Source organism: Alosa pseudoharengus, unplaced genomic scaffold, assembly GCF_046254945.1.
Source record: "Alosa pseudoharengus isolate Yale_2024_CS ecotype anadromous, Long Island Sound unplaced genomic scaffold, YU_APseudo_1.1 YU_APseudo_1.1_scf_1, whole genome shotgun sequence".
NCBI lineage: Eukaryota > Metazoa > Chordata > Actinopteri > Clupeiformes > Clupeidae > Alosa > Alosa pseudoharengus.
In genome coordinates, this window is record NW_027468564.1 from 10,361,516 (window position 1) to 10,384,331 (window position 22,816).

The window sequence follows — 22,816 nt, forward strand, 5'->3', positions numbered from 1 at the left end:
TTTATAGTAAAATTGTAAACATGGATGATTGTTTACAGTGAACTTTAACAGTTCAACCATGAAGTATTTTACAGTTTTAATATGAAATTTTACAGTTCATTTTTACCTGGGCCAGGCTACCTATTAAACATGCTCTGGTGATATTTCAGACTTGACGAACTCCCATGGAAGGCAACGGGAATTCCTTACCGTAGAGTAGATTGATCCTCCTGTCAACAGGATTAGTCTGTACTGGGCGTTCTTTTTAAAACGTAGGCTAAACGTTTCATTCAAAGCAGCGTTCTCGTCTGCGTCCTTCAGTCACTATAGCCACACTGCACTGTGTCAAATGTCACCACGAAATGTTAAGGAGCTTTATTTTCTTTAATGCCTTAATATTTCTGTAATTAATTAATCAAAGCTAATGTGTTATTTTGACAGCCCTAGTTATTATACTACTGCAATACACTAATCTGGTACAGTGTTGCACTGAATAGAGAGATGATCTTGGTGGTCAATGCATGCCATGTCCAACTACAGAAATAGGAAGTTCGAAGAAAAGAAAAAAAAACACAAAATAAAAATCACATATATTCTGTTTTGTTATGGCATAGAAAACAACAAAACAAATCAACTGACAACAGGTTCATCACATCTCCTTTCAGAATCTTTATTCAGACATTTAAAGTCAGAAACACATTTTATTTACATATTTTAAGTTTTATGTCAACACATACTGTATAGAACCACTGACACCTCAGATCAGAAAATATTTTTTCAAAGAAATTCAGCAAATAACTAAACTTTAAGGAGAACAGAATACATCATATTGTTGTTGTTGAAACATTCTCATAATCCACACATTCATTTTTAGGAGAAGAGCATAATATAAAGAAAGCAATATCAGCATTTGTTTAGTTTCACCAGAACAGTAATTATATAATTGAATATACATATCAATATCTAAACAGCATCTCAGCATTACACATGTGTATCAACAGGAGTGTGTGTGACTGGTGTTCCTGCAGTTCTTTATACAGTCTATGGGCCAAAGCTGGAGCTATTGCCATAGCAACAAGCCCTGCTCCACTGCCAGGCCACAGATCAAGCATCACAATGGATGTTGCTACGGTTACATGGTTACTGTGGAATGTTGGAGTGTCTTGACTTGAATTTGATGATGAATTTAAGTCTGAATTTTGGCAGTTTGTTAAATAGAAAGCAGTGTTAAACAAACCACACACACACACACACACGCTATATTAGCTTGATGTGTGTGATATGCCAGATCTGATGCAAAGCAAAAATACCCTCTTTACTAAAGTTGTTTGTAAAAGAGCTTCTTGTGCCTACAAGCCTGTATTACATTACAGTGTCATACAAACCACACACACACACACACACACACACACACACAAATCTGAAAATCAGCCCAAAGGAGGAGAATGAGAGACAGAGAGAAAGAGGAAGCGAAGGGACTGAGGGTAGATAGTAGAGAGAGAGAGAGAGAAACAGAGAGAGAGGGAGAGTGAGGGGGGGGATGTACCTGTTGGAGGAGAGAGAGGGAGGAAAGAAGGAAGGGGGAAAGAAAGAGAAATAGAGAGACAACATACAAACACACACACACACACACCACACACACACACTGAATTAGAGAGAGAGAGGGAGAGAGAGAGAGAGAAAGGGTGGATGTACCTATTGGAGGAGCTCATGTGATCTTGCACAGGGACACTGAGGAGCCATAATAAACCCAAAACCCTGGATAGAGGGGCTCAGTGAATGTGGAGTGGAACGTGTGCAGGTGGGTGAGTGTGTCAGTGGAGACGCTGTAGAAGGACAGAGTGCCGGCCGGCCAGTCCAGGTAAACTCCTACTGTTCTGGAGCCGGAGGAGGGGGCAGGTATGTCAGTGAGTTTATTATTGTGGTGGACATAGTAACTGTGATCAGAGCACTCCAGACTCCAGGACTTGGCATTCAGTCCCATTGTGACGTCATCACCGTCCCCTTTCCTCTTGGTGCTTTTATAGGCCACAGATATCTCAGCTCCATCATCTCCACTCCACTCAGCCTCCCAGTAGCAGCGTCCAGTCAGACCCTCTCTACACAACACCTGAGGATCCCATGTGGAGTCAAATCTCTCTGGGTGTTTAGGATACGGCTGCTTCTTCTCCAAACTTGTCACCTTTCTGTTCCCCTCAGAGAGAGGGAGATTTCTGTGTGCTGTGTTTGGGTCCAGTGTGAGATCACAGGCATCTGCAGACAAGAGGAGAGAACATGAGAACACACACACACATACAGAGATAACATGAGAACACACACACACACACATACAGAGATGACATGAGAACACACACACACCATTTCAACACAAACAAACAAACACACACACACACACACACACACACACACACAGTATGTCAATACAAACATACGCCCACACACCTTAACAACACACACACACACACACACACACACATACACATACACATACAGAGAGAACATCAGAATATGGGGAACACACACACATATGCAGACAGGAGGAGTGGGTGGAATGGGAACACACACTCCTACTCAATCTACCAACACACACACCTACTCAATCTACCCCCCCCCCCCCACACACACACTCCTACTCAATCTACCAACACACACACCTACTCAATCTTCCCACACACACTCCTACTCAATCTACCAAAACACACACCTACTCAATCTACCCACACACACACACACACACATACACAGTCTTACTCAATCTACCAACACACACACCTACTCAATCTACCAACACACACACACACACACACACACTCTTACTCAATCTACCAACACACACACACACACACACAATCCTACTCAATCTACCAACACACACACACCTACTCAATCTACCCACACACACACACACACACACACATACTCCTACTCAATCTACCCACACACACACACACACACACACACACACACTCCTACTCAATCTACCAACACACACACCTACTCAATCTACCCACACACACACACACACTAGGGATGTAACGGTATGAAAATTTAACCTCATGGTTATAGTGACCAAAATTATCACGGTTTCCGGTATCATCACGGTATTTCTAAAAGTGTGTTCAATATGTTCAGAAAGCACTGATAGGTCTACACAAGCTGAAATAGTTTCAAAAAGTGTCCTGTTCACTTTTTTCTTCATGTTTAATTGGCTATGTGCTTATAGCTTAATTTACCCTACCATAACTTGGAGTTTGCTATTTCTGTTATTTGGATGCAATGAGTGAGACCAAAGTAAGCGTTCAAAATAAAACTTTATTAGGCTACTGTATTCTCCTGATAACGCGAGTGGAATGGATTTAATGTGGACGCGAACATAAAAAGACAGAGTACAGAGTGGCTAGAGTTCCGCCTTTTAAAATCAGGTGTAGCCTAATCCGAATAGTAGTTAAAACCATCAATTAGACAACAGAATCAGTAGGGTACCAGTTTTGTTCCATTGTACCAGGCCTACTGTATGTCAAAAGCAGGCTCGGATGGAGCTGGGATGGATTAAACACACGGTTTCCACACCGCGGTAATCAACAGTGATAATCATGATGTTTGAAATGAAAACGGTAATTATTATCGTCAACATTTTTATCGCGGTTTACCATTATACCGGTAATCGTTACATCCCTAGCACACACACACACTCCTACTCAATCTACCAACACACACACCTACTCAATCTACCAACACACACACACACACACACACACACACACACACACACACACTCTTACTCAATCTACCAACACACACACACACACACACACACACACACACACATAAACACACACACACTCTTACTCAATCTACCAACACAATAAACAATAATAAAAAAGAACTTACATCTCAGCAAACGTGGTCGTTCTCTGTCTAAAGCATGGTCAGTTCTGTAAGAAAAGCAAAATGTCAGAAACATGTACCATTTGACAGATGTCAACACTGCTGATTTTCTATTTGTGCCACCTGTGAAATGTAAGGTGATTTATTATCCCACAGAAAAGTCGGCTGCCATATATAAATTATACATATACATATATATATATATATATATATATGTATGTATATATATAAACATATATGCTTCGCATACACGCATACAAAGGCACCCACTTGTCCCAAGGTGACGCCTCAAGGCTCCTTTAGTTCTCAGAAGGAGACAATCATGAAGTAAAAAGCCCCAACACTGTCTATCCTGTACTTAGATAGAGTTAGTGAGCAACCTGAGTACTATCTCTGAATAACAAATGCACTTTCCAACAGTGAAACTACATTATTTAATGCATGATCAGGGACCACCAGCAACACAAGTCTTTCTGTTAATCTTGCAGCCTGGAATCTGAGAGGCGTTCAGATTCGGTAAACAGTCATGAATGTTTATGGTCAATATGCTTTCTCGGAACAGTTACACACAAACAGAAAACTGTTTGCAAAGGGTTCCTCAACATTTGGCTACGGCTGTGAATTTGAATGCACCTCTAAATATTTGCACTATTGCATGCTGCATCAAAGAGATAAATATACTTCAGTGTAAAGCAGCTATTATAATACACATTTGAAAATAGGCCGGTACACTCGGTATGAAGAAATAACTATAGTCTCCAAAATGGACACAATCAGCACGGTTCCATGCAGCAAATAAACGGTTTCCAATCAGTTTATTGGGAATAAACCGAATATGCGTGTGTCTTGTAAACACCTTATTCTGATTGAAATGAACCGAAAAAGGCCATATTCAGTTTATTAATAAACCAAAGCCTGTTTTAAATGGAATATTGGGTCATGAAAACACCTTACACGGAATATGCTCCCAGAAGGAAGAGTGTTGTAGGCCTGCGCATGCTCAATTCCCACAGAATTAGGATAACATGAACCGATTGTCTCTCAGGCACTTTCCTAATCATGGCAAAACAACGCACACACTTTTTGAAAGACGAGTAGACAAACTTATGTCTTGCAATCATGCACGTCATGGAGTTCATCGACGGGAGAAAATGTCGTAATAGCGACGTTTTTAAAAAGTTTTGTTAAAAACTTGATGAGGATGGCTATCGATGTACGCTTGAACAAGTGAAATACAGGTGGAAGACCCTGAAGACGTTGTATTATGCAGCCAAAAGAGGGAATTCCACCAGTGGAGATTTACGTCAGGACATTGGGAGCCTATTAGGCTGCGTCACTGACTTATTTGGAATAATGTCGATTGCTATGTAAACAGCAATATGCTCAAAATGTGACATTCTACTTGCTTGTAAACAGGTTAAACGGAATATTGACATAAATGGAATTTGGGCAGTAGACTGATTCAAAACGGTTTATTCCTGGCAAGAAAACGTGCTGAATGTTTAAATGTGCAACAATGGGGGTTCTTTCTGAACATACTTCAGTATCTCCAGTTTACAGACAGGATCCTCCAGTCTAGCAGATAACAGCTTCAGTCCTGATTCTCCAGGATAATTGTAGCTGAGATCAAGCAGTTTTAAACGGGAGGGGTTTGAAGACAGAGCTGAAGCAAGAAAACCACAACCCTTCTCTGAGATGAGACAATCAGAGAGCCTGAGAGAGAGAGAGAGAGAGAGAGAGAGAGAGAGAGAGACTCTAGTAAATTGAATATGATGACTGTGATGCGAAGTGTGGAGGAGATATTGAATTAGTACACACTCCTCATTAGACACATTTGTTTTTACAGTTGTCAAAATTTAACTGAAAAAACTTCCTATCAGCACTATATCTATTCAGTACCTAAATGACATTGTTGGGCAGTGGACTGTAAGAATAGGCATTATTATTAATAGTAATAAAAATTATAGAAAATATCAATACACTACAGAACTGCTCCAGTGCTCTAAATCAATGTTCAGGCACCATGTAAAACACACTGTACTTGGCCTCTGGCCTCGTGCCTGATTGCAAATAACAGCCATGGTGATATCTGCTACCGATGCCACTCTCACTCGTGCCATATTACTTTATTGTAACATAATGTGTCACGGACTAGACCAATCCAGAAACAGATTTTGAAACTCTAAGCATAAGCAATAAGGTTAAGCATGTTCAATGCTACTTTTTGGTTCTGACCAATTGGTGTTATATTGTCATGGTTTTTCTCCCTAATCAGGAAATCTAAGATGATAATAAAATGTATACCCACCTTAATGTGTGTATTTTGCAGTTAAAACTGGACAGTCCTTTTGAGAGAAGCTGAACTCCTGAATCCCCCAGATCATTGTCACTCAAGTCCAGCTGTAGCAGGGAGTTTGGTGATTGTAGAACTGAAGTAACAATCTCACAGGATTTATCTGTGAGTTTACAGTCAGTAAATCTGCAACAACATTTGACAGAATTATGACAGAACTCAACATATCACTATGCAAGGTTACTTTGAATCAAATCGACTAAATTTAGTAAAATGCACAGAAAATGGTACCAGTGTAAACAGTTGATGCTGCATTTAGATTTGCTGATTATTGATTGATTCATGATTCATTTGTTGCCTGTAGTGAGGACTAGAGTCCTTCTGCAGTAACAGTAACAGGACACATACTGTAGCCTACTTGTTAAACAACACTAGAGTTACATTAGAAGTACATTTACTCCTGGGTTTCCCGCTTTTCCTTGATTATGGTATCTGCCAATCAAATGCACTGTTGTTCTGTATGGAGACACTATACAGTAGGAAATGTATTTTGTTATTCAAAAGTTTTTTGAATAAAGAGTGTTTTGCTTAAGTCTGCAAATCAAATGTTCTGTTCTGTGTGGAGATTACACAGTAGGGACACAATTCCATGTATCCTCACTTATGTAAATGTAAGTATGTATAAATAAATAAACACATAAATAAATAAATAAATCCAGACTACATCTTGATGTTTCTGGTTCTCTAGTCTAGATCAGTGTTTTTCAACCACTGTGCCGGGGCACACTAGTGTGCCGTGAGAGATCATCAGGTGTGCTGCAGAAAATTAAAAATTAAAATTGTCACTCACTGGTCCAGAAAAGCAACTGTTGCATCAAATAATTTATAACCACATGCTCTCATTGATTGTATGATTGCACTATTTGTGGTATGCAGGCATTGTACAACTGGGGCCCCATATCCAATATTCACAGAATCATCACATATCCAGTTCATAACAACAATTAAATTAGATATTGTCACCTACAAATGAAACAGAGGGCGCTTGTTTTATTGAGCAGGTCTTGCATAGAAGCCATAATAAGGCCATATCTGTGTATTATTTGAAATTGTAGGCTATGGTATGTTTATTTTTTTCTTCACACAGGATGTTAGTGTGCCGTTGGAATTTTAAGTGTCAAAGTGTGCCGTGGCACAAAAAAGGTTGAAAAACACTGGTCTAGATTACATACTGAAGTGTTGTACTGAAGCCCTGTACACACCAGATACGTCATGAAACCCCGGAGTGAATATTTCAACTTAACACGTCACATATGACATACTGTAACGTTAGGCCAGCGCAGTGCAGTCGAACCACGGAACACAATCGGTTGAGCCCATCAGGTTAGTTCACTCATCCATCCCATCCATACACACACGCACGCACAGACACACACACACCCTTTGCTGTGACAAAAGTCCATCAATGTATCAGTTCAGTCCATGGAGACCAACAGACTTTCCGATCGTGATGGCTGTTCAAACGAGCGTCTTTTAAGAAAAATCCTCCGTGTTAACTAGTCTACGTGTTAGGTTTAGTCTACGTTGACTGTTCCACTAGGTCGCTAAAAGAATGTGTAAAACAAACCGTAGGCTACAGTACATTTCAGGCGACACACAAACACAACACACCTCTTAGCAGGACCAGCAGCGGAGACTGGTCACTGGTGGGCAGGGAAGACACCGTGGTAAAGTTGGTTTTATATTGGACGTTGGATATTCGACACATTCGAAAAATCTATTTAGCACTGACTACGAGGGTCGAGTTTGTGTCAAACCAACTTTAATGTGTTTAAACAAGGCCTGCCTATATTACACAAAGCTTCTTTTGTCCAAAAACCCATGTTTTGATTTTATGAATTTTTTAGGCTGATAAAAGATTTCAATCTATTATGCGGCTTCACCTTTTGACTTACCCATACTAAAACACGTCTCCTGAACTCGGCTTACTGCCCTTTCTAGTACACAAAGCTTCTTTTTCCCTAAAACCTACTCTTTGATTTTATACAATTTTTAATGTTAAATGTTTCAAATCTATTATGCGGCTTGCCCTTTTGACCTACCCATGTCAAAACACATCTGGTGAACTCGGATTACTGCTCTATATAGTACACAAAGCTTCTTTTTCCCAAAAATCCATTCTTTGATTTTATAAATATTTTTTAATGTAAAAAAAATGCTTTAAATGCTTTAAATCTATTATGCGGCTTGACCTTTTGACCTAACCATGTCAAAACACATCTGTTGCACTCAGCTAACTGCCCTACATAATACACAAAGCTTATTTTTTCCAAAAACTCACTCTTTGATTTTATATTAATTTTTTACTATTCAAAAATGCTATAAATCTATTATGCGAATTGACCTTTTGACCAACCCATGTCAAAACACATCTGCTGCACTCAGTTAACTGCCCTACATAGTACACAAAGCTTCTTTTTTTCAAAAACTTACTCTTTGATTTTATATACATTTTTTACTATTCAAAAATGCTATAAATCTATTATGCGGCTTGACCTTTTGACCTACCCATGTCAAAACACATCTGTTGCACTCAGCTAACTGGCCTTCATAGTACACAAAGCTTATTTTTTCCAAAAACTCAGTCTTTGATTTTATATTAATTTTTTACTTTATAAAAATGCTATAAATCTATTATGCGAATCGACCTTTTGATCTACCCATGTCAAAACACATCTGCTGCACTCAGCTAACTGCCCTACATAATACACAAAGCTTATTTTGTCCAAAAACTTACTTTTTGATTTTATATAAATTTTTTATTATTCAAAAATGCTATAAATCTATTATGCGGCTTGACCATTTGACCTACCCATGTCAAAACACATCTGCTGCACTCGGCTAACTGCCCTACATAGTACACAAAGCTTCTTTTTTCCAAAAATGCACTCTTTGATTTTATATTATTTTTTTACTATTCAAAAATGCTATAAATCTATTATGTGCCTTCACCTTCTGACCTACCCATGTCAAAACACATCTGTTGCACTCGGCTAACTGCCCTACATAATACACAAAGCTTATTTTGTCCAAAAACGTACTCTTTGATTTTATATTAATTTTTTATTATTCAAAAATGCTATAAATCTATTATGCGGCTTGACCTTTTGACCTACCCATGTCAAAACACATCTGCTGCACTCGGCTAACTGCCCTACATAGTACACAAAGCTTCTTTTTTCCAAAAATGCACTCTTTGATTTTATATTATTTTTTTACTATTCAAAAATGCTATAAATCTATTATGTGCCTTCACCTTTTGACCTACCCATGTCAAAACACATCTGTTGCACTCGGCTAACTGCCCTACATAGTACACAAAGCTTCTTTTTTCCAAAAATGCACTCTTTGATTTTATATTATTTTTTTACTATTCAAAAATGCTATAAATCTATTATGTGCCTTCACCTTCTGACCTACCCATGTCAAAACACATCTGTTGCACTCGGCTAACTGCCCTACATAGTACACAAAGCTTCTTTTTTTCAAAAACGCACTCTTTGATTTTAGATTATTTTTTTACTATTCAAAAATGCTATAAATCTATTATGTGCCTTCACCTTTTGACCTAGCCATGTCAAAACACATCTGCTGCACTCAGCTAACTGTCCTACATACAGTAGTACACAAAGCTTCTTTTTTCCAAAAACTCACTCTTTGATTTTATATTAATTTATTACTATTCAAAAATGCAAAAAAACAAGCTACCTCTTTGTAGGTAGACATACATCATTTATATTTATTAAGTTAACTATATTTTGTTTTTCATCCAAAGTTCCATTTGGCTGTGTAAATCAACTGGATTTCTTTAAATTTTCAATAAATGTATAATATAGATTTATAGCATTTTTTGATAATAAAACATCTATAAAATCAAAGAGTGGGCTTTGGAAAAAAATAAGCTTTGTGTACTATGAAGGGCAGTTAGCTGAGTGCAGCAGATGTGTTTTGACATGGGTAGGTCAAAAGGTCAGGTCGCATAATAGATTTATAGCATTTTTGAATAGTAAAAAATTAATATAAAATCAAAGAGTGCGTTTTTGAAAAAAAGAAGCTTTGTGTACTATGTAGGGCAGTTAACCGAGTGCAGCAGATGTGTTTTGATATGGGTAAGGCGAAAGGGGAAGGCACATAATAGATTTATAGCATTTTTGAATAGTAAAAAATGTATATAAAATCAAAGAGTGCGTTTTTGAAAAAAAGAAGCTTTGTGTACTATGTAGGCAAGTTAGCTGAGTGCAACAGATGTGTTTTGACATGGGTAGGTCAAAAGGTCAAGCCACATAATAGATTTATAGCATTTTTGAATAATAAAAAATTAATATAAAATCAAAGAGTACGTTTTTGGACAAAATAAGCTTTGTGTATTATGTAGGGCAGTTAGCTGAGTGCAGCAGATGTGTTTTGACATGGGTAGGTCAAAAGGTCGATTCGCATAATAGATTTATAGCATTTTTATAAAGTAAAAAATTTATATAAAATCAAAGAGTGAGTTTTTGGAAAAAATAAGCTTTGTGTACTATGAAGGCCAGTTAGCTGAGTGCAACAGATGTGTTTTGACATGGGTAGGTCAAAAGGTCAAGCCGCATAATAGATTTATAGCATTTTTGAATAGTAAAAAATGTATATAAAATCAAAGAGTAAGTTTTTGAAAAAAAGAAGCTTTGTGTACTATGTAGGGCAGTTAGCTGAGTGCAACAGATGTGTTTTGACATGGGTAGGTCAAAAGGTCAAGCCGCATAATAGATTTATAGCATTTTTGAATAGTAAAAAATTAATATAAAATCAAAGAGTGAGTTTCTGGGAAAAAAGAAGCATTGTGCACTATGAAGGGCAGTTAGCTGAGTGCAACAGATGTGTTTTGACATGGTTAGGTCAAAAGGTCAAGCCGCATAATAGATTTAAAGCATTTAAAGCATTTTTTTTACATTAAAAAATATTTATAAAATCAAAGAATGGATTTTTGGGAAAAAGAAGCTTTGTGTACTATATAGAGCAGTAATCCGAGTTCACCAGATGTGTTTTGACATGGGTAGGTCAAAAGGTGAAGGCACATAATAGATTTATAGCATTGTTGAATAGTAAAAAAATAATATAAAATCAAAGAGTGCGTTTTTGAAAAAAAGAAGCTTTGTGTACTATGTAGGGCAGTTAGCCGAGTGCAACAGATGTGTTTTGACATGGGTAGGTCAAAAGGTGAAGGCACATAATAGATTTATAGCATTTTTGAATAATAAAAAAATAATATAAAATCAAAGAGTGCATTTTTGGAAAAAAGAAGCTTTGTGTACTATGTAGGGCAGTTAGCCGAGTGCAGCAGATGTGTTTTGACATGGGTAGGTCAAAAGGTCAAGCCACATAATAGATTTATAGCATTTTTGAATAATAAAAAATTAATATAAAATCAAAGAGTAAGTTTTTGGACAAAATAAGCTTTGTGTATTATGTAGGGCAGTTAGCTGAGTGCAGCAGATGTGTTTTGACATGGGTAGGTCAAAAGGTCGATTCGCATAATAGATTTATAGCATTTTTATAAAGTAAAAAATTAATATAAAATCAAAGAGTGAGTTTTTGGAAAAAATAAGCTTTGTGTACTATGAAGGCCAGTTAGCTGAGTGCAACAGATGTGTTTTGACATGGGTAGGTCAAAAGGTCAAGCCGCATAATAGATTTATAGCATTTTTGAATAGTAAAAAATGTATATAAAATCAAAGAGTAAGTTTTTGAAAAAAAGAAGCTTTGTGTACTATGTAGGGCAGTTAACTGAGTGCAGCAGATGTGTTTTGACATGGGTTGGTCAAAAGGTCAATTCGCATAATAGATTCATAGCATTTTTGAATAGTAAAAAATTAATATAAAATCAAAGAGTGAGTTTTTGGAAAAAAGAAGCTTTGTGTATTATGTAGGGCAGTTAGCTGAGTGCAACAGATGTGTTTTGACATGGTTAGGTCAAAAGGTCAAGCCGCATAATAGATTTAAAGCATTTAAAGCATTTTTTTTACATTAAAAAATATTTATAAAATCAAAGAATGGATTTTTGGAAAAAAGAAGCTTTGTGTACTATATAGAGCAGTAATCCGAGTTCACCAGATGTGTTTTGACATGGGTAGGTCAAAAGGGCAAGCCGCATAATAGATTTGAAACATTTAACATTAAAAATTGTATAAAATCAAAGAGTAGGTTTTAGGGAAAAAGAAGCTTTGTGTACTAGAAAGGGCAGTAAGCCGAGTTCAGGAGATGTGTTTTAGTATGGGTAAGTCAAAAGGTGAAGCCGCATAATAGATTGAAATCTTTTATCAGCCTAAAAAATTCATAAAATCAAAACATGGGTTTTTGGACAAAAGAAGCTTTGTGTAATATAGGCAGGCCTTGTTTAAACACATTAAAGTTGGTTTGACACAAACTCGACCCTCGTAGTCAGTGCTAAATAGATTTTTCGAATGTGTCGAATATCCAACGTCCAATATAAAACCAACTTTACCACGGTAGGGAAGACGCGAGGCGACCGTTGCCCTGAGAATCGCTGTTGAGTTGGGAAGGTTGGCTGCGCGCGCGGTGAGCTTCTTCCAGGCTAACAGTTTCCACTCGAGGCTTTTCCAATGTCCACCAAGTTGTAACGTTAACGTTAACTTAGTCTCACTAACGTATGGCAGACACTCCCTCTTCTCTGTCCTTCCCGATCGACAGTAAACAGCTCCCAAGACGTTTGTACCGGGATGTGTTAATACTCTCTTGCTGATCTAGTTAGCACTAGCACTTACCGCTTCAGTCACCAAATGACTAGCAGCTAACGTTAACGTCTTCCCTCAAACAACTGCCACATCCAGCTACTAACTGCTTACCTCCGCAATGTTGACTCAACAGACTCATACTGAAAATAATACGTGACTATCAACCTCAGTGACTGTACGACCTAACTTTACTACAGTAGACTGGACTGTTATGACAGCGTGTAGCCTTTTTAGTAACTTTTTCATCCCACTGTCAAAACCGTGTAGCTTCATGTCTTCTCTGTTTTCTAACTGTCCCGGTTGCTAGGCAGCGACTGCGAGTGCGACGTCACCCAAACCCCACGGGTTTCCCGTTTACCAACAAAACTAGATGCGTGCGCAGCCGTGGGGCAGAAGACGCTTGGTGGCCGTCCACAACGTTATAAACTTAATAGTCGGCTGCTGTAAGCTACAATCAGATTTTTTTGTATACCCCTGTTGTCTGAATGATAATAACATCTCATTTCAGACTATATTTCAGAGTTTGCCGTTCATTTGCATTATTAATATAACATCCTATTTTGTCATTTTTGGCGAAGACATGCATTCCGTATAGGGCTATTGAACAATCTAACCATCGCATAGGTGCCAACTCTCACGCTTTGGCCGTGAGACACACGCATTTGATTAGTTTCACACACTCACACGCCACACCCCCGATTTCTCACGCTGAAGTGTCAACCCGGTCGGTCAGATGCCTGAAAAATGAGTTTAGCCTATCTATAGATCTACCTGTTGAACCATGGTTATGCTTTCAGAGACGGTGAGAGGGTTCAAGAGCACCCCGTCTGTGGAATTTTCTAAATTTTCTCTCATTTGCGATGCTACTTCAGAAGCCGTCCCAGGCGCATTCCCCCCGCATTTCCCCGGCTTCAGGTATGCTTTGAGTATTATTGAGTATTTTTCACGCTGAAGTGTCAACCTGGTAGGTCAAATACCTGGCAGATGAGGTTCAACTAAACTAAACCTATACATATGATATCACACATCAGGTGAACGTGCGGAATCTAAGATTTCCAATGATATTAGCGCCAACCCAGATAGCAAAAGTTGACCGGCCCACCTCTGGCCCACTACCTTGCCTCAGGGTTTTGTGAGTGTTGGCCCAGTTCTGGCTGGGCCTCTGGCCCAACAATGGCCCAGTTACTGATAACTGACACAAAGAATTTCCTCTGGCCCAGATGTGGCCCACACACTGCAAAATGACTCTCATTGTTTCTGTTGGCCCAGGTCTGGCCCACACACTGTAAAATGACTCTTATTGGAACTGTTGGCCCAGGTGTGGCCCACACACTGTGAAATGACTCTTATTGCTTCTGTTGGCCCAGGTGTGGCCCACACACTGTGAAATGACTGTCATGCATTCTGTTGGCCCAGGTCTGGCCCACACACTATATAACTGAGTGTTGGCTGAGTGTCGGCTGGGCCTCTGGGCCTGTACTGGCCCACGCACTGTAAAACTGATCTGACTGAGTGTTGGCTGAGTGTCGGCTGGGCCTGTACTGGCCCACGCACTATAAAACTGATCTGACTGAGTGTTGGCTGAGTGTCGGCTGGGCCTCTGGGCCTGTACTGGCCCACGCACTATAAAACTGATCTTACTGAGTGTTGGCTGAATGTCGGCTGGGTTCCCGGGCCACATGTGGCCCATTAACTACCAAAAGTACTTGAAAATAAACACAAATCCAGAACTAGTAATTAAAAGCACAAGCTACTTTTATTAACAAGTTTGACAAACACAACCTTGCAAATAAAACATACAAACAAAATAAAATTATACAAGCTTTTACATATCACTTTAGAAATTAAAGTTAAATTAAAATATACAATCTACTTTTATCTACAACAATCGACATCTTTCATATACAAAAACACAAACAATAAACATTTTAAAACTGTATAATGATTCAAAGAAATAAATTATTCTAAATTAACATTAAACATTTACAGAAATATTCTATCTCTCTCCCTCACTCACTCACTCTAAAAGAGTAATTCCATTGTCAGTAGTTGTGGGTTGTGAGTCAAGTGTTGTGCTAGTGCTTTAAATTCTGTATTTTTGTACCATGTACCATGACCTACCCAGCTACATACATGCACACATACTCACTCTCAAAGTATTTTTCAATAGCAGCAACCTTTGCCACCTGCCTTCTCTTTCTGTTGCCGCTTCATTGTTGCCTCCACCAGTTTCAGCAGCACTACCAGCCGGGGGTGTCTCCAAACTGCATTTAGGTATACAATAATATTATAAGATCATTATGAGGTCTAAAGCAAGATTTCAACATGTCATCTGTCAGAGAAGTTCTGTTTGTCCACTCAAATATACTTACAGATAGCCACCTCAGCTCTCTGTGGGGGTTGATCAAAGAGTTCTTTCCATCCATCCTTCAATTTGAGATGCATGGACAGCATGTCATTTCAAAAGAAAAGAAAAAAACTATTTATCCTTTACTGTCTGACAAAATATTACTAAAGCCCAGTCTTGCCACTCTGCAGCTGTCTTGGTAACACCTCCCTGGTAGTTATTTTGGGCAACATTGACATTGTGTGATTGTTAAATGCTGATATATTACCAATGACAATCACCAAGAGCAAGACATATTTGTCAACACATACAGACCTGAAGCACAAAGGCTTGTGGACTTCCTTCACGCCCACTCCTGTTCTTTGCTGACATAATGGATGAGGCAAACCAAAAGCATCTAAAAATGACACATCACAAAACACAGGCCTAGATGAAAGCTGATTCCTATGATTTGGCTCATCTAAACAAAAACGTATTACTTATTCTATTAAATCAATGTACAACTTACCAAGAGCTCTTCAGGTCTCCTGTTTTTCCAACACAAGAAATGGTTCACACATGTATTCTTCATCCAAAAGAGTGCAGGCAGGTCTCTGGTCAGTGTGGCCTGGATTCTGAGGTGTACATTTAAAAAAAGTCACAGTAACGTTAGGTTAATGTAATGGAAGTATATGTGTTCAAAATGATTACATGATCATAAACAACCCCTCAGTACAGAACGACCTTAAAATACAGATTTTGATGAGCGTTACATGACCAGGACAGGACCCACCCTGCTACAATCTCTCTCTCTCTCTCTCTCTCTCTCTCTCACACACACTCACACACACACACACACACACACTCTCTTAAGGCATACAGTCTCAGTCCTGCCTGCCTAGTGCCTGAAGTTGGAATAGATAACGATGAAATGCCCAATTACCAATCGCTATAAGTCATGCAATACTGTTTAACTGTTAAGCTATTTCTAAAATTATTAGATCACACTTTTCTTTGAAAACCACATAATTATGCAAGTATAGCTAACGTTACAGCACTGAACGTTTTTGACTAACTACCAACACTGACGTTAACGGTAATTAGGCCAACAAAGTAGGCTAAGAAAAACGTATGTTACCGCTAGCTTCGTCATCGTCAAGGGGGTTAGATTGAAACACCCATTCTTGTTATGCTACTTGTTAAACTTTGTCTGCAATAATAAGCCTACGTACATTCATAATGATTTACATGCAATAACAGGTAAAGGTAAAGTTGCATGTTACTTACCACAGGCAGTGTCCAAAACGAGACAGTTTCGCGCCGTCCTGCTGGTTTCAAACTGAACAGTTGCTCTGCTCGTGGCTCTTCCACATATAATGGGCCGACAGTCACTTTACAGAATTGGGCCATGTACGTTTAACTTAGCGTCCGGCTGTCGCTAAATGTTTCATTTTTGCCGCCAACAGCCGCGATACTGATCATTGTTCGTTCCTGAAGTATCGGGCCACACACTGTATGAAATCCGTCTGCCGAGATTGATTCGAAAACTGGCAGTAGCCCATCAAACCCCAATCGGGCCAAATAATACACTCAGTAATCAGCCCAACTACTGCGTGTCAGTGTCGGCCCATTCAAGGAAACAGTGCCTCAGCCGACCTGAAACTCCGCCGACAGTGGCAGCACTCAGCCAGGATCGGGCCGACTGTGTTTACTGTGCTTCAGCCGACTCGGACCTCAGCCGACACTGCCAGCACTCAGCCAGAATCGGGCCGACTATGCTTGCTATCTGGGACCTGACTCCGCCAGATGGATTTGCTCCGCATATCCATCTGGGAACTTTTCATTAAAGAACTTTTGGGAAGGGGCGGAAATACTGGTTAGCTGATTGGATAAACCATCTGTCTATCACTACCTTTGTTGGTTATCGACGGGCCAAATCAACCAATTAGATGAACAAAGTGTTCTTCTAATGCCTTCGTTTAACATAGGCTACAAATAAGTTAGGTAACGTGACTAACGTTAAGATGTTTTAACTTACCATTTGTATGTGACATGAACCTAATCAACGACAATTCCCATCAAGTTTTCACGGTAGGCCCTACACTTCTGAAGAAAGTATATTCCTCCATTGTGAACTGGAATCAGCCGTGGAGGATGTCTGTCTTTCATTCCTCCCAGCTGCATGGCTGAGACTCATAGCTTCACAGCTTACCCAGGAATAGTTTCTAATTTGAATAAAACTTGCGCGATAGCTATGCTCATCTCATCTGTGGATGCCGTCATGTTGTTCGTTGCGTCACACCTCAACCCGCCTCAAAGCCAACGCTGATTGGACGTTCGTTTTGTGAACTGCTCCAAATTCTCTTTAACGGAAAGTATCCAGACTGATCTGCGAGTGAAACCCTGAAGCTCGCGAGATCAGGATGGTCTCACGAGGCTAGCATGATGATTAATAAATAGCCTAAATGAATAAAGAGTAACACAAATCAAATACTGTAGCCTAGTAGCATAATGAAATACAGTAGGCCTATCTTTGCAGTTTGAAGCAGTATCTTTGCAACAGGTTTTAAATTAATCTTTAAGAAGACACATAGGCCTACATTGGCAAAGAGGAGAAACAATTTGATTCACAATAAAACGTTACATTTAGTTTACATGCAATGAATGGTTTTGGTTGTTGGTGGCGTTATTGCATCCCTTAATTACAATGGACAATTATTCCCTCGCGATTGACAGCTCCTGGAACCGCATGTTAATTTCAAAACATCGGCATCGTGACGTGAAATGCCACAAAAAGCGCCTTAGGATTGTTTGAGAGTTAGGAGTCCTCTCGACTTCTTTTAAGCTGTCCCAGTCTTAAGTGCTACTTTTAGGGCTAAAATGCTTTGTGAATTACTCTTAGTCAAAAAAATTAGGAGTCCTAAAGTTATGAGTGACAAACCCATTATTTTTAGGACCAGGTTAGTCTGGGTTCACCCCAGCTTGTAGTAGAATAGTGACTTAACATTATATTTAGTCGCTATAGTTAGCACAGTCTCTCCATCAGAAACTCACCGTGCCTTTCTGCAGCACCTCACAGCTGGGATCAGTCTCCTGCGTCCCTCATCTGATGTGTTGTATTTCTTCAGGTCAATCTCATCCAGCACCTCCTCAGACATCAGAAGCATGTGGGCCAGTGCTGAACAGTGGGCAGGAGATAACTCCTGTTTGATGTTCTTTGGTGATGACAAGTATGTCTGAATTTCTTTGTGCATGGAATCATCCTTCATTTCAAATAAGCAGTGGAAAAGATTGATGCATCGTTCAGGAGAGAGACCTTCTCTGTTGAGCTCCTTCATGTACTGACATGTTTCCTTGATGCTATTTGAGCTGTTGTGTGTGCGGCTCAGTAGACCTTGCAGAAGTCTGTGATTGCTCTCCAGAGAAATTCCCATAAGGAAGCGAAGAAAGAGATCCAGGTGTCCGTTCTGGCTCTCCAAAGCCTTATCAACTGCACTCTTAAGTAACACATGTAAGTTGTCTTCAGTTTGTAATCCTAATACTGATTTAAGAGAAGATAACATTGACGGATTGAGTTCATCTCTCTGCTCATCACTGATGAGGGATTTCAGAGCTTCAAGGTTCTTAGCCAAATACGAGTGAAACACAAACACAGCTGCCAGAAACTCCTGGACACTAAGATGCACAAAGCAGTAGACCTTCTTCTGTTGAGATTCCACAGATTCTGTCTTGAAGATCTCAGTGCACATGCCAGAATACACTGAGGCTTCACTGACATCAATTCCACACTCTTTCAGGTCTTCCTCATAAAACATGAGGTTGCCATTCTCTAGACTCTTGAAAGCCAGTTCTGCCAGCTTCAGTAGTATTTTTTTCTGTGATCTCAAGAGCCTCTTCTTATCTGTTTCTTGTCTTTCTTGATATTTCTGATCCTTCCGAGTTGTCTGGATCAGCAAGAAGTGTATGAACATCTCAGTCAGAGTTGTGGGAATTTCTTGGGTGTTGTCCTGTCCAAGCATCTGCTGAAGTACAGTGGCTGCAATCCAACAGAAGACTGGAATGTGGCACATAATATGGAGACTCCTGGATGCCTTTATGTGTGAGATGATTCTGTTGGCCTGACTCTCATCACTGATTCTCTTCCTGAAGTATTCTTCCTTCTGTGGGTCATTGAAGCCTCGTACTTCTGTTACCTGGTCGATGTATTGAGCAGGAATCTGACTGGCTGCAGCTGGTCGTGAGGTTATCCAGATGAGTGCAGAGGGAAGCAGAGTTCCCTGAATGAGGCTTGTCATCAGAACATCCACTGATTGTTTCACATCAGACAACTTACTGTTCTGTTCCAGATCCAGACTCAACCGACTCTCATCCAAACCATCAAAGATAAACACAACCTGACAGTCTTTGTATCCTTCACCATCATTTAGCTCCTTCAGCTCAGGGTGGAAGTCAAGCAGGAGCCTGTGAAGACTATACTGATCACCCCTGACTATATTCAGCTCACGGAAAGAAAGGGGGAACATAAAATCTACATCCTGATTGGCTGCCCCATCTGTCCAGTCAAGAATGAACTTTTGTACTGAGACTGTTTTTCCAATGCCAGCAACACCTTTGGTCATTACAGTTCTGATGTGCTTCTCCTGTCCAGGTAAGGGCTTGAATATGTCATTGCAGTCGATTGGTGTGTCTTCTGTGGACTGAGATCTGGATGCTGACTCTATCTGCCAAACCTCATGTTCCTTATTCACCCCTTCACTCTCTCCCTCTGTGATGTAGAGCTCTGTGTAGATCTTATTGAGGGGTGTCTCAGCTCCTGGTTTGATTATGCCTTCAGATATGTTCTCAAACCTCCTCTTTAGACTGGCTTTGTGATTCTTTATAACTCTCCTCAGGTCCTCATCTGTTTAAAAATGACAACATTTGAAAATTACAATTGTTCAGTTTGATAACATTACTTTACTTCTCAGAAAACCATTAAATCAATACAAAGTTTAAAATGCACTGTTCAATCCCTGCACTGTTCACTTTTGCACTACCACCATTGCACACACTCAACCCATAGCCCCTTAACATGGTCAATGCATTACATAGTCAGTCCATACCAGACTTTTGTAATCACTTCAATCGCTCTTTAAAGGAACCGTATGTAAGAAATGTATTTCAATTAATCATAAAATGGTCCTGATAGGTCACTAGACATTAATAAATCATGTTAATTTCAAATATTTCCGGCCAGGATATTGTCATTTAAAAAGTGAAGTTGCAGCCCTCAACTGATGTTGATGTTATGTTTTGTCATGTCATGTTGTGTTTTGGCCTGATGCACCACCCTCCACCTCTCCACCTATCTACTAATCACAAAGTCTTCGGCATCCAGGTTGGCAACCTTGAGTCAGGGGCGAGGGGGAGGGGATACACCGCTCTACAGTAATTTGAAAGTGATTGCAGTACCAGTTTTGGCCACAATCTTACATATGGTTCCTTTCATTTTTACATTTCTGTGAGTGATTTTTATGTATGTGAGATATACTGTATGTGTGTATGTATGTGTGTTGTATTATGGTTGTATAAGCTACTGGATTTCTAAAATTTAACCCAGGGATGAATAAAGTATTAATCTCTCTAAAAAGCCAAAATGTCCAAAATGTGTACTCACCTAGTTCCCTCTTTCTGCCTGGTGTATGTTCAGTGTGCAGGTGTCTTACGCTGTTGATCAGGCCTGTGTGTTCACCCTGTGTGCTCATATCTGTGTGTTCATCCAGAGGAGGCTGTAGAGGAGGTTGGGTTCTGCATGTCTTTGCACACTGGGGACAGACTTGGTCTCCTGGTAGTGCAGGCTGCTCCCAACAGGGTATCTGCAAATTTTCCAAGTGCAAATTTAAAGACTTTTAAGACCTTTTCAAGACATCTAAATGAAAAAATTAAGACTATACCACAGCAAAAAGATACATACGACAACTTAAAACTGTTTTAAGCAATAGTTTTTTTTTTCTACTAATTTTAACCCCCACCCCATTTTGGATGTCTACAGAAGTTACCAAATATATTTTGGCGAAAGAAAAATAATTGTGTGTGAATTACCTTCACAGCTATAAATGCCCAATTTTAGGGTCTGGGCTGCTTGCTTTTGAAGCTGGCTGTACATATCTGGTTGTGCTTACTGGCTGAGGCTGACTGTTCTTCACCTGTGTCTGTAGTACTTGCCAAAGACATGTGCACTGGACTGGATTCCCTTCAATATTTTTTTCAAAGTTAGACTAAGCTATTTAAATATTTTAATAGGCCTACTTTATATAATTTACAATGTGCATCTTGTCCCATATGCAGCACAGCAAATTAAAGTTAATCCACTACTTTACATTTTGCATACCAGTTGTATCTAAACCAATCAAAGCTTGACTGAAACATTGTAAAACCATTGACTTGTTTTAAATTAAGAGGTCCTCCTGGCATGATCCTGCTGAAAACTGCTGGTTTCATCTCAAACACGCACGTATTATGAATGCACGTTTTTTTATGTAGCCAGTTGCCGACATTCAAAAAATATGCGGTTATTATTTCACAACTTTTGCGAAGTAGGCTAGGCCTACTGGGAAACGCTGGCAAGAAAGCTGCTGACAGATATTACAGGTACAACTTAGACAGATATTTTCTTCCCTAGGCTAGGCCAGCAACACACGCTGGAAAGATCAACTTAACATGTACAGTATTTCCTCCTGACTGCGAAAACGTTTGTCTTCTTTTTATGTCAGTCCGTGGTTCCTTCATAAATTGCGCAGCAAATGATCAGACAAGTGACAGAAGCACTGCGCATCATTTGACCAGCAGTCTTCGCGTCCATAGTTTGTGAAACGTTGCTGCGTCCGAGCAAAGATTCTAGATGCCCAGCGCAACTCCAAAAAGGAGGAAAAATGAGCGTCCGGTTTGAGGCTGCGCCGGACGCAGACAGGGCTTTTAAAATCCATATGTAAGGCCTAAATTCGAAAGTATGGCCAACCTATCGCTAACTGGCTTACCAACTCTTTCTCCCGCTCACGTAGGCTACCTGCGTATCCCTCAGGCCTCTGCACGAAAACGTCAGGCATATTTGTTCATAGCCTACTGTATTATTACCGTTTTCACACCTTTAACCACACCCGTGAAAAACATCTTCACTCTGCAACCACTACACTATCTCCCGCAGCCTCATAGTCACTTATACATTGCTTTTTAAATACACGAAACCTGATGGAGACATTTCACTCGCTCTCTTGCACTCGCTCATTTGCTGGCGGTCCCATAAATGTAATACCTCCCTTTCGAAAATTCAAGACATCCCAGACAATTTAAGACATTTTTAGGCCTTAAAAACCGAAAGTTGTATTTAAGACTTTTTAAGACTTTTTAAGGATCCGCGGGAACCCTGTCCCAATAGCTGCTGATGCACTGCCTGCAGAAACTGTGTCCACAGGTGGTGATGACTGGGTCCCTCAGTACCTGCTCACACACTCCACACCTGGACTGATCCTGGGTCAGATCAGCCCTTAATCTGCAAGAACA

General features: G+C 39.7%; 1 protein-coding gene and 1 long non-coding RNA gene across 3 annotated transcripts; both read right to left on the reverse strand.

The window, feature by feature from the left end:
* Positions 1–738: 738 nt before the first annotated feature.
* LOC143136622 (NLR family CARD domain-containing protein 3-like) lies at positions 739–21,117 on the reverse strand. Of its 2 annotated transcripts, XM_076297346.1 has the most exons (6): positions 20,934–21,117; positions 18,332–20,177; positions 6,176–6,346; positions 5,407–5,580; positions 3,871–3,914; positions 739–2,232 (listed from the first exon to the last, which is right to left on the reverse strand). In XM_076297346.1, exons 1-6 carry the CDS (start codon positions 21,019–21,021, stop codon positions 1,688–1,690), a joined length of 2,868 nt encoding a protein of 955 aa, XP_076153461.1. In that variant the 5' UTR covers positions 21,022–21,117; the 3' UTR covers positions 739–1,687. The 2 variants fall into 2 exon arrangements, with proteins under 2 accessions (XP_076153461.1, XP_076153452.1); XM_076297337.1 differs by lacking the exons at positions 739–2,232; positions 3,871–3,914; positions 5,407–5,580; positions 6,176–6,346 and having other exon boundaries at positions 18,328–20,177; positions 21,009–21,117.
* On the reverse strand, positions 15,646–16,689 carry LOC143137634 (uncharacterized). The gene is made up of 3 exons (XR_012990040.1): positions 16,565–16,689; positions 15,807–15,912; positions 15,646–15,695 (listed from the first exon to the last, which is right to left on the reverse strand). It is a non-coding gene; the product is annotated as an uncharacterized LOC143137634 (long non-coding RNA).
* Positions 21,118–22,816: the final 1,699 nt, after the last annotated feature.